Below are 17,252 nucleotides of genomic sequence, written 5' to 3'. Positions count from 1 at the left end.
CCCCCCCCCCCAACATAGAGATGTACAGACCTGCACCTCTCTCCCATGTGGCAGAGATGCACGCAGCCACTCTGCTGGTTTTCCCAGTTCCTCTTCACCCCAGAGTAGAGCAACAGAAGACATCTCCTTACCCCCATTCACCAAGGAACAGACCCCAACCACACCCAGAGGCATACATCTCCCCCACCCCCCACTGCCAAGATTTTGCACTGACTCCTAGCCTCAGTTTAATAAACACAGATTAAAAGCGTTGTTCTGAGGTCCCTTTTCCCTGGGGTAGACTCCTGGTACCTGTCTTTCCCCCTGTTTCCAGGGTAGATCAGATAAAGAACTTCCTACTTGGGAAAAGAGGATCTATTAATAGGTAGAAACAGGCCATCCTTGTATACCCTGTTCCCTCAGCATAGAGAGGTTTAGTACTTAGGGTGTATAACACTACAGGGTGGAGGATTGAGGACCAAGGACTTCAGCTGGTAGATTGAGGCATTGACTCCACCGAGGAAGAGAGGATTAGACTTAGCTTCCTTTTGGGTAGTGTGATGTTGCTTTCCCTGTGTAGACAGCTACACCAGGCCCCAACTCCATTATAGCCTCTTCTACTTCCTCCAATTGTTAGGGCTTCCTTATCAAGTTCTTTTCACATTTCATTTTGCCTATAGGGGACTTGGAAGGGAGCTTGTGGCATTGTGGTTCCCCCCTCTGTCTTCACATTGGTTCTTCCATTCTGACAGGAAGAAAGCCTGCAGATTTGAACTTTCCTGCTTTCAAGCTAGTCATCATGATGAAACATAGACACAGTGAGTTTCTTTTACCACCCCCTCCCAATGCTAAGCTTTAATGAATATTTGTAGTATTTCATGGCAACTTTTTTTTTAAAGATTTTATTTATTTATTTGACAGAGAGAGAGACAGCCAGTGAGAGAGGGAGCACAAGCAGGGGGAGTGGGAGAGGAAGAAGCAGGCTCCTAGCAGAGGAGCCTGATGTGGGGCTCGATCCCAGAATGCTGGGATCACACCCTGAGCCAAAGGCAGAGGCTGTGCCACCCAGGCGCCCCTCATGGCAACTTTTTAAAAATTATTTCTTTTTTTAAAATTTTAATTCCAGTGTAGTTAACATACAAAGTTATATTAGTTTCAGGTGTATAATATAGTGATTCAACACTTCATATATCACCCAATGCTCATTACAAGTGCATTCCTTAATCCCCATCACCTATTTCCCCCATTCCCCCCACCCACCTCCCCTCTGGTAACCATCAGTTTGTTCTCTATAGTTAAGAGTCTGTTTCCTGGTTTGTCTCTCTCTCTCTTTTAACTTTGCTCATTTGTTTCTTAAATTCCACATATGAGTGAAATCATATGGTATTTATCTTTCTCTGACTTATTTTGCTTAGCATTATACTCTCTAGCTCTATCCATGTCATTGCAAATGGCAAGATTTCATTTTTTTATGGTTGAGTAATATTCTGTTGTATATATACACCACATCTTCTTTATCCATCCATCAGTCAATGGGGGAGGTGGGGGAGGTGTCTCATGGTACAGCTAGAGCTTGGGCTGTTTCCATAATTTGGTTATTGTAGATAATGCTGCTATAAACATTGGGGTAAATGCATCCCTTTGAATTAGTGTTTTTGTATTTTTTGGGTAAATACCCAGTAGTGTGATCACTGGATCATAGGTTAGTTCTATTTTTTTAAAAGATTTTATTTATTTATTTGACAGAGAGAAAGAGCAAGCAGGGGGAGAGGCAGAGGGAGAGGGAGAAGCAGGCTCCTAGCTGAGCAAGGAGCCTGATGTGGGACTCGATCCCAGGATCCTGGGATCACAACCTGAGCCAAAGGCAGACACTTAACCAACTGAGCCACCCAGGAACCCGGGTAGTTCTATTTTTAAAAATCGCTCAGTATAGCATGGGGGGGATGGGGCAAAATGAGTGAAGGGGAGTGAGAGATACAGTCTTTCAGTTATGGAATGAATAAGTCTTGGGATTAAAAGGTACACTATAGGGAGTAGAGTCAATGGTGTTGTAGTAGCATTGTATGGTGACAGATGATGGCTACACTTGTGAGCAGAGCATAATGCATAGACTTAAACTTGTCTTGTGGAATCACTGTTGTACACCAGAAACTACTGTAACATTGTGTCAACTATACTAAAATAATTTTAAAAACTCTCAAAATATTGCTCAGTATGGACAAGATCATTTAGTCTGTCTTCTACGTATGGTATCATTGTTGTCTTCCCAACTTCCTTGGAGGTGGTGTTCCCCTTATCCCCCATTACCATTTTACAGTTGAGGAAACAGACTCAGCAAAGTTAAATGACGATCTGAGATGAATAGCAGTAAATGCCAGACAGTGGGGACAAATTGCTGTTCTTTCTGCTTCGGGATGCTTTTCTTCCTTTCTCCCTCATTCTTCAACTGGATGATTCTTCCTCATTTTTCAGATTTGAACTTACACATCATTTCCTCTAGGAATCTCTCCCATTAAGCTTCTCCCTTGGTTTCCATGGTCTGTACCCCCAGGAATTGGGGCTATTGACACTGTATGACTGGGTCTGTCTCCTCCACTGCACTGTTAACTTCTCACCCACATCTGGTTTATATTTTTGTCCCCAGGGCCCAGCATAACTGGGCATAGCTATTTGGTACTTACTGTGTGCCAGGCACTAGAATGTCTCAGTAGTCCTAACTCAATTCCTCCTCCTCCTCCCACTATGCTTACAGCCTAGAGAGAGAAGACAAATGTGATATATGACACTCCCATATAAGAGGGAAGGCAAGGGCATTAGGGCAGGTCTGGTTCTGTGCTTCCTGCCTATATCTTACTGTAGTCCACATAGAAAATGACAACAGACTAGACAAGACTTGTGCGACCCAGTGACGCCATACTCTGTGTGAATGGTGGCCCTGCTTATGTGGGCTTGGTGAAAAAAAATTCAATACACTTACTTTATATAATCATAAAAAAATTTCAACAAGAATCAGACTTTGGTTATGTGAAAACCAAAAGCAAATAGTCATTTTTTCAAGTAACACAAGAAAAATGAACAAAATTAATTATATTCTATTTAAGAATGTCAGATACCAGATGATAATAAAATTATTGATAGTGATGAAAAAGACAATAATTAGCTGGTTAAATGAAGTAGAGTGTATGCATACAAAAGAACACTGGCAGTTTATAAAGATTTTATTTATTAGAGAGAGAGCGCACAAGCCAGGGGAGCGGCAGGCTGAGGGAGAGGGAGAAGCAGACTCCCTGCTGAGCAGAGACCCCAGGTCCCTGGGATCATGACCCAAGCCGAAGGTAGATGCTTAAACTGACTGAGCCACCCATGTGCCCAAGAACCCTGGCAGTTTAAAATAGAATGAGGAAGTATTGTATGGTAAGATTATATAGAAAGACTATTATATGGAAGAACTATTAGATGGAAAGATCTCCAGGATTTGTTAAGTGAAAAAAGCAAGTTGTCAACAGGAGGACATACTATGTTATCTTTAATGGGAGAAAATGGGGGAAATAAGATTACGTATATTTGCGTTTGCACTAATAAGTGGTTTCTTGTTGCAGTGAGGAGAGTACAGTGGCTAGGGACAAGTGTGGAAGACCTCTCAAAATACACCTTCTTATTTTGGAACCATATGACTATTACCTGTTAAAAAACAATCATATACATCTACATGAGTGGGAGAAATGGTGAATATTAAACAAAAACTTTACATGTGCTCATAAAACACAGACTGTGATTGGTAAATTGCAACTAAGTAATGATCAGACTAACTGGAATGACTGCAGTGGAAGGTGGGGGGAGTGCATCATTGTACAGCTACCTGAGTTCACAGCAGTACCTTGGATCCAAATGGCAATGGTAATGGTTAAATCTGGGGAGGTTATTGAGGAGCTGTACAAGGAGGGTTTTCTCCTTACCAAGTGATTATTTTTTTTATTGTGTGCCTGCCTCTGGCACAGGCCCTCAGTTTCCAGGGAAGTTAGGCAGATAGAAATAATGTTGAGTAAAATGGCCAGTCCTGGTTCATTCCCAACCTCACTTTCTTTTCATTGCAACATGAGTACTTTGGGAGAAAAGGAGTATTGAGGTCTGTTTTTTGTTGTTGTTGCTGTTACAGGGAAATTTGATCCATTCATATTTATAATATGTTTGGTCTAATTTCTGCCAATTAATTTAAATTTTTTGTTTCTTCTTAGTCTCTTATTTATTTACTTTTCAAGTTCAAAAAAAAAATCCCCCTCCAGTGTTTATAAAGTTTTTTAAAAAGATTTTATTTATTTATTTATTTGTCAGAGACAGCATGCGTGTAGCAGGCAAAGGGAGAAGCAGGCTCCCCGCTGATCAAGGAGCCCTGTGCAGGACTCGATCCCAGGACCCTGGGATCATGACCCAAGCTGAAGGCAGACGCTTAACTGACTGAGCCACCTAGGCGTCCCCCAGTGATTATAAAGTTATTTTAGTAGTTGCATTCGTGTTTATATCAAACATAATTAAACTTGTCTCTGTCACTTTACCAAAGTTAAGTCATAACTTATTTTTATCCTACCCTTCCGAAGTAAGATCATGCTTTCATGATTTTGCTTTTCCAACCCCTGCTGCTTGATTCCAGGATTCTGTTGAAATAATTTGGTATTTTGGTTCTGAGGTATTTCCTTATGATATGCTTCCTGGTTTTTAAAAATCTTTTCTAAGTACGTATTACAATTCTTAGCTACATTAGTAGCATTTTTAAAGATTTAATTGTAATTTTTAAAAATTTAATGATAAGTTTTAATAGATTTCCTGCCCATCATTATTTGTTTCCTTTAGCTTGAGATCTTTATTCTGAGTTAATTTTTATTTTTGCTGCTGTACTTCCTTAAGTACAACTGACCCTTGAACAACATGGAGGTTAGGGGCCCCGAGCCCCAGTGTAGTCAAGAATCCACATACAACTTTTTTGATTCTCCAAAAACTTGACTACTAATAGCCTACCACTGACTGGAAGCCTTACCAGTAACATAAACAGTCTCTTAACACATATTTTGTTAGATGTGCTATGTACCGTATTTTTCCAATAAAGGAAGCTAGAGGAAAGACAATGTTATTAAAATCGTAAGGAAGAGAAAACACATTTACAGTACTACACATATCTATCAAAAAAAAATCTGTATAAATGAATCTGTGGAGTTCAAACTCAAGTTGTTCAAGGGTCAACTGTAGTTTTACCAGAACACAGATGCTAATCTTTGCGCATCTGAAAATGCCTTTTACCTTTGTGTAAAAGTGATCTGTTGGTTAAGTATAGGAATTTAGCTTGGTACACAGTTCCTTGTTTCAGAACTTTGTAATGGTACGGGGCGCCTGGGTGGTGCAGTCGGTTAAGCATTAGGCTCTTGGTTTCGGCTCAGGTCATGATCTCAGTGTTGTGAGATTGAGCCCTGCGTCTGGCTCCGCGTTCAGTGTGGAGTCTGTTTCAAATCCTCTCTCCTTCTTCCTCTGCCCCTCCTGCTCATGCTCACTCCATCACTCTCTCAAATAAATAAATAAATCTTTTTAAAAAAGAACTTTGTAATGGTTATTCTGTCTTAAATGTTAAGAGTTGATTTGAGAAGGCTGTCTGCTACTCTTGCCTTTGTTGGAAACTCCTGCTTCGAAGTTTATAAGATTTTCTTTTTATCCTTAGAGTTAAGAATTTTCATCAGGGTATGCTTATGGTATGTCTTTTTTTTGTTAATCTTGGTGTTCTGTGAGCCTTTCTAATCTGAAACCTCAAGTCTGTTTTCAGTTTAAGGAATTTTCATCTGTTATTTTAAAAAATAATTGCTTCTCCATTTGTACCCTTTTCTCTTTCAGGAACTCCTGTTATTTAGATATCAGCTCTTCTGGGCCTGTTCTCCACTTTATATTTTTACTCATAATTTCCATTTCTTTAGATTTTTGTTTTAAGCAAGCTCTTCTCTTGATCTTCCAGCTTATTAGTTTGGTTAGTTAATGCCATCTGTGTCGTTTTTCACTACACCTATTGAATTTTTATTCAATATCAAGTTTTGGGAATTTTTTTTCTCACACAGTTCCTTTGAGGTATCTTCTTGAATCTCCTTAAAGTATTTGCATTAGTATTTAAATTCTGTTCCCTATATTAACTCTGCTTCGGTGTGAACCACCTTATGTGATTGGGGAGCCTGTTCTCTGGTAATTCCAAGCTGCTCCTATATTTGTTTGTATATATCCTGACCTTCCAGAACCTCCCCCTCTAGGAATTCCTTTAGCCCCCTTGCCTGTGGTATGAATTAAGGCAGCCATTCTTCCCCAAGAGGCCAGCTGTGAAGGGTATGACAGATGGGACTTCTCGTGAAGAGGGTGAGGCCTCTTGAGTTCTTGGGCTTTGTTTAGATGTGATTGAAGATGAGCTCTCTCCTCCTTGTATCCAAAGGAGGCCACAGTTCGGCTAAATAAGGCAAGTCCCTTTGGAAGTAATGGCCTGAGCAGGGTCAGCAGGAAGGAGCAGTTCTCTCCCCGTGTGCTCAGGGCATCTGCCCAGGCTTAGCTACCCGGGACTCCTCAGATCACCTTCCCATGCCATCAGCTCTCAACTTGAGCTTGGTGTGGCAATTGTTGAGTTGCCCCCAGCCAGAAGTTAGGGAAGACAGAGGAGTTAAAAGCACGCACTCAGGTAACTCTCTTTACAGGATTCCCATAAGCGTTGTTTCAGTCTGCGTTGAAATAATGCCTCAAACGTTTTATCCAGTACTTCCTCTGACCCTATTGAGGTCATCTCCATGTCTTTGTTGTCCTGGGCCTGAGCAGACATGGTATCTCAGTCCTCCTTAGGTTCTCAGTGTGGCCTTTGGTTAAGGTATAAACAGATGTTGGGTAGGTGGATAATGGCTTTTTTTTTTTTTTTGGTAGAAAATAAAAAACCAGGTAAAGGTTCCAAAGGCTGCAAGAAGGTAAGTTGGCTTGACCCTCAGGTAAGGTATACCCATTGTTGGGGGTAAGGTCAGGAACAGGTTCCTTGCTCTAGAAGAGGTTTACAAACCCCAGTAGATGTTATGTCGTTCCAGACAGAGCAGCAAATTGGAATCAAGGGATCTGGCTTTCGCTTCCTCCCTGGTTGGCTGCAGTAGAGAATCAGCAGCATTTATTAAGTTTCCACCACAATCCATGTGGTGCTTTGTGCTTGAATTACCTTGGTATAGGGATCATCCCATTTTTAAGATGAAGAAACTGAGCCTCAGTGAGAAAGTTCCTAGGTTCAAGGTAGCATGGCTGGGACTTGAGTCTGTCTGATTCCCAAGTCCCTATTGCTCTAGATGAGGAGGGAGGCCAAAACAATCTTTGGCTCCAGCTCCTGGTCCTGCTAGGAAAGATGGAGACAGGTAAGACAGGCCAGAGCAGTGATCCTCAAATTTTAACATGGTTAAGGTTCTCAAACTTTAACCAGCCCTCCGGGTAATTCTGGGTAATTACCCGGAGGGCTGGTTAGTACACAGATTGCTGGGCCTCACCCTTGAGCTTCTGATTCAGTAGGTCTGTTGTGGTATCCTGTAATTTCTATTTCTAACCAGTTCCCAGGTGATGGTGCTGCTCTGGTCCAAGAACCATACTTTGAGAACTGCTTTAGCATTTCCCTTGGCCTTTACTTGGGAAACTTTTCCATTTCCCCCACCTCTCCTGGGGTTCTTCAGTCAGTCCCTGCCTAGGAGAAGGAGGGTCTCTTCTCTAGCCAGATGGGTAGACCTCTAAGGGCAGAGCCCTTCTTTTTGCTTGTTCCTCTCTTTTCCCTACAACTACACTTTTGAGCAGCTTTAACCCTCCAGGAAGGGTGATTTCCATGGGTTCATTAGCTGTTTGTTTCCTTTTGTGTGGTGACCAGCCTGCAAAGCAGAATGGAAAGAAAGCAGCTTCCAAAGTGGCCTCTGCTCCCCAGTTTGTTCACTCCAATGATCATGCCAGTCGGGAAGCTGAATTAAAGAAGAAGAGGGTAAGCCCTTGACCTTGGGGGAGGGAGAGGGCCTGGCCTGACTGCCAGGTCCACAGAAGTGGTGACTGGAAGGGCAAAGACCAGAGTTGTTAGGATTGTTGAGGCAGTTTGCTGAAGAGAGAAGAGAAGGTGGTCACTTTGATACTTGAATTAATGTCTCTGTTTGCTTATCTCCCCCTCACCTCCCAGTCCATTGCTGCCCTGCTGTGTTCCCACTGCTCCACTCAAACCACTCCTGTCAGCCTCACTAGTGCCTTCTGTGACATCACACTCATGGATACTCTCCTTCCATCGTCTCATCCGAATTGGCAGGATTTGAGACCGTGCTTTCTTTGAAGCACTCTCGCTTTGACTCTCTTGTCATTTCACTCTCCTGGATGTCTTCCTTGCTCTTTCCCAGTCTCTTTTGCTGTTCCTTTCTTTTCCTGCTGTTTAGATGATGGAGCATCCCAGGACCTTGTCCTCTTTCTCCCTCTTGTCTTAATTGATTTCCTTTGCGTAGAACATATTCTCTCTCAGCTTCACATGCCCTCTTTTTATTGTTCTCTGCCACACTTTCTCTTCCTTCATCTCTTGTTTCCTTTCTCTCAAACCCCTTATCTATATTTGCTCTCTCCCTGTATCCCTGCTCCTCCTACCTCTGCCATGTCAACATTGTTTCTTCCCTGTCACCCGCTCCCTGTTACTGTAAGTCTCCCATCCCTCCCTTAGGTTACAGACCTAGTCAGCTATAGTCCTGCTGTGTGTTCCCTTGTTAGGTTGAGGAGATGAGGGAGAAGCAGCAGGCTGCCCGGGAGCAAGAGAGACACAGACGCAGGACCATTGAGAGCTACTGTCAGGATGTCCTGCAACGCCAGGAGGAATTTGAACATAAGGTGAGAGAACAGCTTTTGCTTCTGGTTCAGACTCATTTGGGTTTGCTCAGAAGCATCTATTGCCATCGTTCTGTGAAAGGGAAAGAGCAAGGATGTGAGATTGTTGCAGGGGGACTTAGGAAATCAGTGCAGAGAAGATGGGAAACAGTGGGGATGGAGGGAGGGAGGTATGAGAGGGAAGCAGAGGGCCATTTTGAGCCTTATCTGTGACTGGACAACCCTGGATAGGTCCTCTCCTGACCTGGGCCCCAAAGACAGGGTTGGGAGTAGGGGAAGGGGGACCTACGACCAGGGAACAGGGGGAGAAGGAATAAGTGTGAGGGAAGGTTGACAGAAGAGGGTATGTGAGGGGGATGCCAGCTTCCTTCTTGGACTTCTTATTGCCCTTCCAGCATATATTCTCATTTCACAGAATATTCACTTTCCAGCTCAGAGTTCCTTTTCTAACATAAAGTGTGTATTTTGCCTCCCCCATCCCATGTTCCCACATTGGTTTTTTTTCTCACTTATACCTCCCTCTCACATTCCTTCCTTAACACACACAGGTGCACACTCAGATCCCTAGCTGGTGCTTGAACACATACTTAAACATAGGCACACACATGTGTCATGTGGTTCTATCCATTCTTCCAGTTCCCAGCTTTATTGGCTGGTCAAAGTTACTCTTCGTGTGTTGGGACCCCCATGGCTCCCCCAGCCTGTCATGGTTTCCAGAGCCCTGACTTTTACTCCCTCTTTCCTCCCTGAACTATTCTTTCTTTTTTTCCCTTAGGAAGAAGTTTTGCAGGAATTAAATATGTTTCCTCAGTTGGATGATGAGGCGACAAGGAAGGCTTATTACAAGGAGTTCCGTAAGGTTTGGGGACCCATTTCTTAAGGCTCTTTAGGGAGGGCACCAATCCCATCCCATCTCTCCATTTATGTTTTTCCTGACCGAGATGGAGACCTTTTCTTTTATGGGCCTGTGTGATTCATACCCAGTCCTTTCCCTGCCTTCATCACCTGTCCTTTGCTCTGCAGGTGGTGGAATACTCTGATGTGATTTTGGAAGTCCTGGATGCCAGGGACCCATTGGGCTGCCGCTGCTTCCAAATGGAGGAGGCTGTCCTGCAGGCAGAAGGCAACAAGAAGCTGGTCCTGGTCTTAAACAAGATTGGTGGGTATTGGGGCAGAATTGGGTAAGGCAGGGCAGGGGCCAGACCTTTTTGAAAGACTAGCTCAGACCAGACCCTGAGACTCAGCAACTCAGTGGTAGTTATAACAGTTGTATGAGGTAGGAATTCGTGTTCAGTGTTTAAAGCCAGGAATCTGAGAGGTAAAATCACTTCTTTAGACACACACACACACACACACACACACACACACACACACACATACACATGGTATAGCAGAAGTTGGGGATGGGGTCCAAGCCTGTCTGACTTTCAGTCCTTTGTTCTTGCCATTTTGAGCCCTATTGGCCAACCCCAGAGAGTTCCTGTCTGCCCCAAGCTGGAACCCAAAGACTAGGGCAGAAGAGCACATGGGCTCAGGAGTCACTGAGGCCTGGATCTTATCCCAGTTGTATTGTCAATTTTCTCTAGGATCTTGGACAAGTCTTGTCACCTGAGAGCTTGCGTTTCTGTAGCTGTAGAATGGGCTGTGACTGTCCCAATCTCACAGGGTTGTTGTGAGAATTAATGATAAAGTGCTTGGTGTATGCATGATTAATACTCCACAAGTGGTAGCTATATTCTTGTTGGAGTTATTCTTGACATTTGGCCCAACCTAGAATGATCCACAGAGAGAATGGGAAACATAATCTTTAGGAAGCCTGGCTTGAAGGAAGGCATCTGGGACCAAACAGCTAATTTGCCCATTTTCCCCAAGGGAGAGAGGTCCCCTCAGGGAGGGCCAGCTGGTCCCCTAGACTAGACTTCCCTTTCTAATTCTAACCTGGGAGCTGGATAGGTACTGATAGGGCCAGGGAGACACCTGTTGGCAGGAGGCGGGCCTAGCCTTGGGTGTGGGTGGATATATCTTTAGAGTGAGCCATTGAAGTGATGTTCTCCTTATTAGTCCTATCTGTTTCTATTTTCCCCAGACCTGGTCCCCAAAGAGGTTGTAGAGAAGTGGCTGAATTACCTTCGGAATGAGCTGCCAACTGTGGCTTTCAAGGCCAGCACACAGCATCAGGTCAAAAACCTGGTAAGCTGGGGCCAGGGTTGGAGGATCATGACTTGGACTGGGGCCTCCAACCCTTTGGGCCTTCAACTCTGAGCTTTTTGCCTTACTAAATGACCTTTTAATATTCATTTCACCTCATTCCTTCTTACATTTTAGCTTTTTGGAAAGGTTTTTTTTTTCCAGATATAAGGGTAATACATGACTGTCCATAGAAAATTTGGAAAATATAGTTAACTATTTGTTAGCTTTTAAAAACGTATGTCTTCATTTTTCTCTTTAACACAAATCACACTACTTTCTAATTGTATCACTAACACAAAAATACATTTTAGTTGTAAAATATTTAAGTATTACAGAAACATTGGTTGCTTCTGAGGAGAGAAACTAGGTGTTGGGGGACATATTTTCGATTTTGCACCAGGTGTAGAACTTAATTATTTATGAAAAAATAAAGTAGAAAAAATAAAAGGAATTACAGATGGCTTAAATACCCTTTTACCAGTACCCTTAAATCTCATCTCCTTTGTCCATACCCAGATGTAACCACCATTGTTAGCTTGGTGTGTATCCTTTCAGATATTTTTCTGTGCTTTATATATATGTCGATGTATGTATAGAGAGAAAGAAGTGTTTGGGAATGTCCTGTGTGTTGTCCTGGGGCTTGCTTTTTTTTCCCCCCATGGCAATTTTTTTTTATACAGATGTACTTTCTTGATACTAAATAAAATTAGTTTCCAGTTTTTAATCATTATAAGCAGTACTTTAACACATACCCTTGCATATGTTATCTTGGCTGGTGGGCAAGTGTTTATATAGGTTGGATACTGAGAGGTGGAGTGGCTATGTATTTTATATTTTCCTAGACACTGACAAATTGCCTCCCTTCCAGTGGTCAAATGTACATCTTATCTTTCTTGCTATTGAGGATGAATGTGTGGGAGGGCGATTCCCTCATCCTCCAATTACTAGATGTCAATATAAACATTTTAGTCTTTACTCATTTGGGAGAACCTGATACCTCATTTCTAATTTTTGGCCTTGATGGAAAAAATGTGGTGAGCATCCTTTTCTTTCTTTTTTTTTTTTTTAACGTGGCAAGTCTATATTTTATTTTATTTTTATTTTTTTATTTTTTTTGACCCTTCGCATACTGCTGGTGAAATCTTTTTTTAAAATATATATTTTTTTTCATAATAATATTTTTATTATGTTATTCACCATACAGTGCATCCCTGGTTTTTTTTTTATTGTTTTTTTAATATTTTTTTTATATATTATGTTAGTCACCTATACAGTGCTATCCTTGGTTTTTGATGCAAAGTTCGATGATTCATTAGTACAGTATAATACCCAGTGCACCATGCACAACATGCCCTCCTTACACCATCACCCGTAAAGGCAGGTTGAAAATCAAGAAGCCTCACATCTCCCTAAGATCCCTATAAAACAAAGTGCACACTCCCGGTCCTGGTCAATAATTTGGGCTCTGGACAACCCGCAACTCCTGCTCATCAAAATGATGAGAAGGAGAAATCACCTCCCCAGCAAAGAAAGACATACTGAGTCTAGGTGCCTCTGCCACTGGAACTAACATGGATAGGTATAACCAAATTATCAGAAATGGAGTTCAGAGTAAAAATGGTCAAGATGATGTGTAGACTTGAAAAAATATTAACGAAAATACTAACGAGAATAGAGAATCTCTAAGGGCGGAAATGAGAGCGAATCTGGCAGAAATTAAAAATTCTATGAATCAAATGCAGTCAAAACTAGATGCTCTGACGGCCGGGGTGAATGAGGCAGAAGAACGTATCGGCGAATTAGGAGGATGGTTTAGTAGAAGAGAAAGCTAAAATAGAAACTTGGCTCAAAAAAATCTAATCTCAAGAATGTAGGTTATGGGAGATCACTGACTCAATGAAACATTCCAATGTCAGAATCATCGGCATCCCTGAGGGGGTGGAGAAAAACAGAGGTCTAGAAGAGATATTTGAACAAATTGTAGCTGAAAACTTCCCTAATCTAGCAAAGGAAAGAAGCATTCATGTCTAAGAGGCAGAGAGGACCCCTCCCAAGTTCAACCACGACAAACCTACGCCACGTCACGTCACAGTGCGATTCGCAAATATTAGATCCAGGGATACAGTATTGAAAGTGGCCAGGGCAAAGAAATTTCTCACGTACCAAGGCAAAGGCATCGGAATTAGGTCAGACCTGTCTACACAGACCTGGAATGAGAAAAAGGGTTGGGGGGGCATTTTTAAAGCTCTTTCAGAGAAAAACATGCAGCCAAGGATCCTTTATCCAGCAAGGCTGTCATTCAGAATTGCTGGAGAGATAAAGACCTGCCAGAATCGCCAGTCATTGACCAGTTTCGTAACCACAAAACCAACCCTACAGGAGATATTAAGGGGGGTTCTATAAAAGTAAAAAGGCCCCAAGAGTGATACAGAACAGAAAGTCACAATCTATAGAAACAAAGACTTTACAGGTGAGCATTCTTTTCTAACAGCTCTCTTTCATTTGTACTCCACTTTAAGGATATATTTCCTTAACCTGTTTCTTACTGATGGATATTTAGCTTAATTCCTGTTTTGCAATGCTGTGGTGGGTAAGTAAGGAAAGAGGAAGAGGTGGAAGGGCATTCTGGGCGGAGGAGGTGGCATCAGAGGAGTAAGGAGATGGAAGCTGGAATGGCCGTTTTGTCTGAGGAATTAAGGGAAGGTAGGCAATGGGCCAGGCACTGTCTTCCCACCACAGGCAGGGAGGGCAGTGTCCCCATTTTGTAGATGAGGGCGCTGAGACCCAGGGAAGGGAAGCAGGATTTGATGCACACACACCTGTGAGAGACAGAGCTGGAACTCAAACCTGGGCTGACTAGAGGCCAGGGTGCCATCCTTTCCCTGCTGAGGTAGGCAAGAGATACATGTGTCTAGAGAGAGGCAGGGACAGAGAAGACTGAAGACGCAATGACAGTGGAAAAACAGGCCTTGTGCAAGCAGGGAAATGACAGGTATTCAGGGCCTGTGTGAGAAGCCCTCTGCTTCAGTCTTGGGGATCTTGGTGATCATAGGGAGGTGGCCCTGAACGTTTCACTGAAAGTTGGAAATCTGGACTCAGACTGCATTTCCTACCTGATGCCTCTTCTGTAATAACCCCTCGTTTTCCAGAATCGCTGCACTGTGCCAGTGGATCAGGCCTCTGAGTCACTGCTGAAAAGCAAAGCCTGCTTTGGAGCTGAAAACCTCATGAGGGTTTTGGGGAACTATTGCCGCCTTGGTGAAGTGCGCACCCATATCCGTGTGGGTGTTGTGGGTAAGACCTGTGGGGAGGTCACGGGGCCCAGGCTCCTTCCTTGGGCAGGGGTTTCACTGGGCAAAGGATTCTGGGAGCTTTGTGTTACCCCTCCGGGAAGAGAGGAGCAATTCAGGAACAGTTTTATGATTTGTAATATGTACTGATGGACATAGGAAGGTGTACTGAGAATCACCACCATGCATTGAGTATTAGAATCGTGGATCAAATACACAGGGTTATGCTTGGATTTGGTGCCATCTCATCCTACCAGAGCTGTGGGTGGTGGTGAGGAGGAGTGAACATATCTTTGACAGATAAGAACACTGAGGCCCAGAGAAGGGAAAGGGACTTGTGGGGATCAGCCCTGTGTGAGATGAGATAGAGCTGATACCCAAACCTGGGCCTATCTGGAACCCAGGGCACTGAGGGAAGGATGATGGGGGAGAGAAAAGGGAAATTGAGAGAAGCAGAGATAGACTGTCAGGGAGAGGAAGTGAAGCCAAAAGAGACATTGGAGAGAGCTGGACGCTAAGAAAAAGGTATAGATATACAGGCCTGAAGACATAGAAAAAGAACTGGGAAATGATGGGATTGGTGGGGAGTGGAAAGGAAAGATGGATTTAAATGACAGAGGTGTGCCGAGAGAGGGGGATAATGATCACAAAAAGATACCAGAAGGACTATGAAGACCTACAGAGAGAGACACAAGAGGGCTAGATACTTTATGCATGTAAAGAGGCAGACACGCGTACCAAAGAAACAACGAGAGAGGGACGCCTGGGTGGCTTAGTGGGATAAGCATCTGCCTTTAGCTCAGGTCATGATCCCAGGGTCCTGGGATCGAGTTCTGCATCGGGCTCCTTGCTCAGCGGGGAGCCTGGTTCTCCCTCTGCCTGCTCCCCCTGCTTGTGCAGAGGGGATAGATAGATAATAAATAAATAAATAAATAAATAAATAAATAAATAAATAAATAAATAAATAAAATCTTCAGAAAAGAAAAAACAATGAGAGAGACAGGCAGACACAGAGATAGACAGATTCAGAGAGAGAGGTGCACATGGAAGGGGCCAGGAACAAAGAGGTAGACATGGAGGAAAACACACAGACCTGCGAATACATGTGGATCCACAAATACATATATGGATCCGTACTTGCGCAGACATGGCCAGACCCAGAGGCAACACACATGCAGACCCTTCCCCCATACTCAACCCAGCTCTGCTCCCCGCAAGCGAGTAGAGGCACAAGAGACACGTGTGCCCAGATACACTGGTTCCCTCCACACAGAGACTGATGTACAGAGACTTCCACACATGAGGGGCTCACACACACAGGTACATCCATAAGAGAGTTGTCTGTGGGGTCACCTGGGTGGCTTAGTTGGTTAAGCATCTGCATTCAGCTCAGGTCAAGATCTCAGGGTCCTGGGATCGAGGCCTACATCAGGCTCCCTGCTCAGTGGGGAGTTTGCTTCTCTCTCTCCCCCTCTGCCCCCTCTCCCCCACTAGTGCTCTCTTTCTCAAATAAATAAATAAAATCTTTAAAAACAAAGAGGACAGTCTTTGCATAAATTCTGGCACACAGAGAAGGAGAATGGTGAGAACAAGAGACCTGGTGAGGGGGGTAGCACACAAAGACATCCACAGGCCTAGAGGTGCTCACAGATGCTTGAACAGAAAACATGCACCACAGGCAGACCAGCTGCTCAGAGAGACTGACATCTGGAGAGGGCTCTTCCACCCGCCACCAGGTGAATTTTACACCAGGACAGCTGGTTCTCTGTTTCACAGAAATTTCCTGATGTCTGCCCTCTGTTGGATCGTGTTACAGAGGCTTTGCATTGAGCACCTTTTCCAGGCTGGTTGTAAGTGGGAGGGAGTGTCATATCTAGAGAGAGCGACATGTCTACCCATCATGCTCACAAATGGAGGAAAGGTTAGGCCATGTTAGGGCTTGGTCAGGGCCTGGGTTGGGAAGGCAGGAGGCCAGGCTCTGGTTTTGGCCTCCCTGTAGCTTGGTCATTGTTCCTGCCTGGGCCGCCCACATACATGCCGGCCCAAATGTTCCTGAGGGTCCTTCCTGCCCTCAGCCATCTGCCGCTCCTTTGTAGGTCTTCCTAATGTTGGGAAGAGCAGCCTGATCAACAGCCTGAAGCGCAGCCGTGCATGCAGTGTGGGAGCCGTTCCTGGCGTCACCAAGTAAGCGCCTGCCTGCTCCCCCACTCCACAGCTCCTTGACCCTACCATTCTGCCATTTCTCATGACTTCAGCTCTTGCCCTTTTCCTTATCTTGGCCCAGCCTCTGATTCTTCCCTAGGCACAGGAGTCTCACTAACACCCTCATTCACCTGGTACATCCTAGGTGCGGGCCAGGCACAGAGCTGGGTGCTTCCCCACTTAGCTCCTTGAAGTCTCTTAGCAGCCATGCAAGATTGGGCTACAGATAAGCAACTCCACTTCCTAGATGAAGCAGCAGAGGCTCAGAGAGTCAGAAGCTTACCCACAGCCCTGCAGCTCAGTCCCCTTGGCAGGGACTAGACTAGAATTAGTCTCAGGTGTGTAGGCCCCAGAGCCCCCAGCCCCACATCTCTTCATCTTCATCTGTATGCTTTCTGTCCCTCACCCCTGTCCCAGCTGTGTGCCTGGGGCCTAGGGGATACCAGATACATCCCAGCTTATCAGTGTCTTGCATTCTCTCTTATCTCCTCTTCTTGTCCTAGGTTCATGCAGGAGGTCTATCTGGACAAGTTCATCAGGCTGCTGGATGCCCCAGGCATTGTCCCAGGACCGAACTCAGAGGTGGGCACCATCCTGCGCAACTGCGTCCATGTGCAGAAGTTGGCAGACCCCGTGACCCCGGTAGAGACCATCCTGCAACGCTGTAACCTGGAGGAGGTACAGAAAGCTCTTGCTTATGCCCTGACCTACTCC

The 17,252-nt window shown here is 44.2% G+C and overlaps 1 protein-coding gene across 4 annotated transcripts in view; it reads left to right on the top strand.

Annotated features, from left to right (window-relative positions):
- The window catches only part of GNL3L (G protein nucleolar 3 like), a 28,062-nt gene that overhangs the window by 1,621 nt on the left and 9,189 nt on the right, over positions 1-17,252 (top strand). For 2 of the 4 annotated variants that reach the window (XR_005835097.1, XM_040631270.1), the window contains exons 2-11: positions 732-797; positions 6,910-6,950; positions 7,877-7,984; positions 8,743-8,859; positions 9,632-9,715; positions 9,880-10,015; positions 10,943-11,046; positions 14,196-14,340; positions 16,433-16,520; positions 17,042-17,216. Coding sequence is in view for 3 of the 4 variants with exons in the window: in XM_040631270.1 (XP_040487204.1) it covers positions 779-797; positions 6,910-6,950; positions 7,877-7,984; positions 8,743-8,859; positions 9,632-9,715; positions 9,880-10,015; positions 10,943-11,046; positions 14,196-14,340; positions 16,433-16,520; positions 17,042-17,216 (1,017 nt within the window). In the remaining variant the exon portion in view is untranslated. Of the gene's footprint in view, positions 1-659; positions 798-6,909; positions 6,951-7,876; positions 7,985-8,742; positions 8,860-9,631; positions 9,716-9,879; positions 10,016-10,942; positions 11,047-14,195; positions 14,341-16,432; positions 16,521-17,041; positions 17,217-17,252 lie in introns of all 4 variants that reach the window. The other 2 variants (XM_040631275.1, XM_040631279.1) reach the window with 2 other exon arrangements.

Source organism: Ursus maritimus, assembly GCF_017311325.1.
Source record: "Ursus maritimus isolate PB19 chromosome X unlocalized genomic scaffold, ASM1731132v1 scaffold_X1, whole genome shotgun sequence".
NCBI classification, from domain to species: domain Eukaryota; kingdom Metazoa; phylum Chordata; class Mammalia; order Carnivora; family Ursidae; genus Ursus; species Ursus maritimus.
The sequence above is the reverse complement of the archived record's forward strand: the minus strand, read 5'-3'. Positions and strand labels throughout refer to the sequence as shown.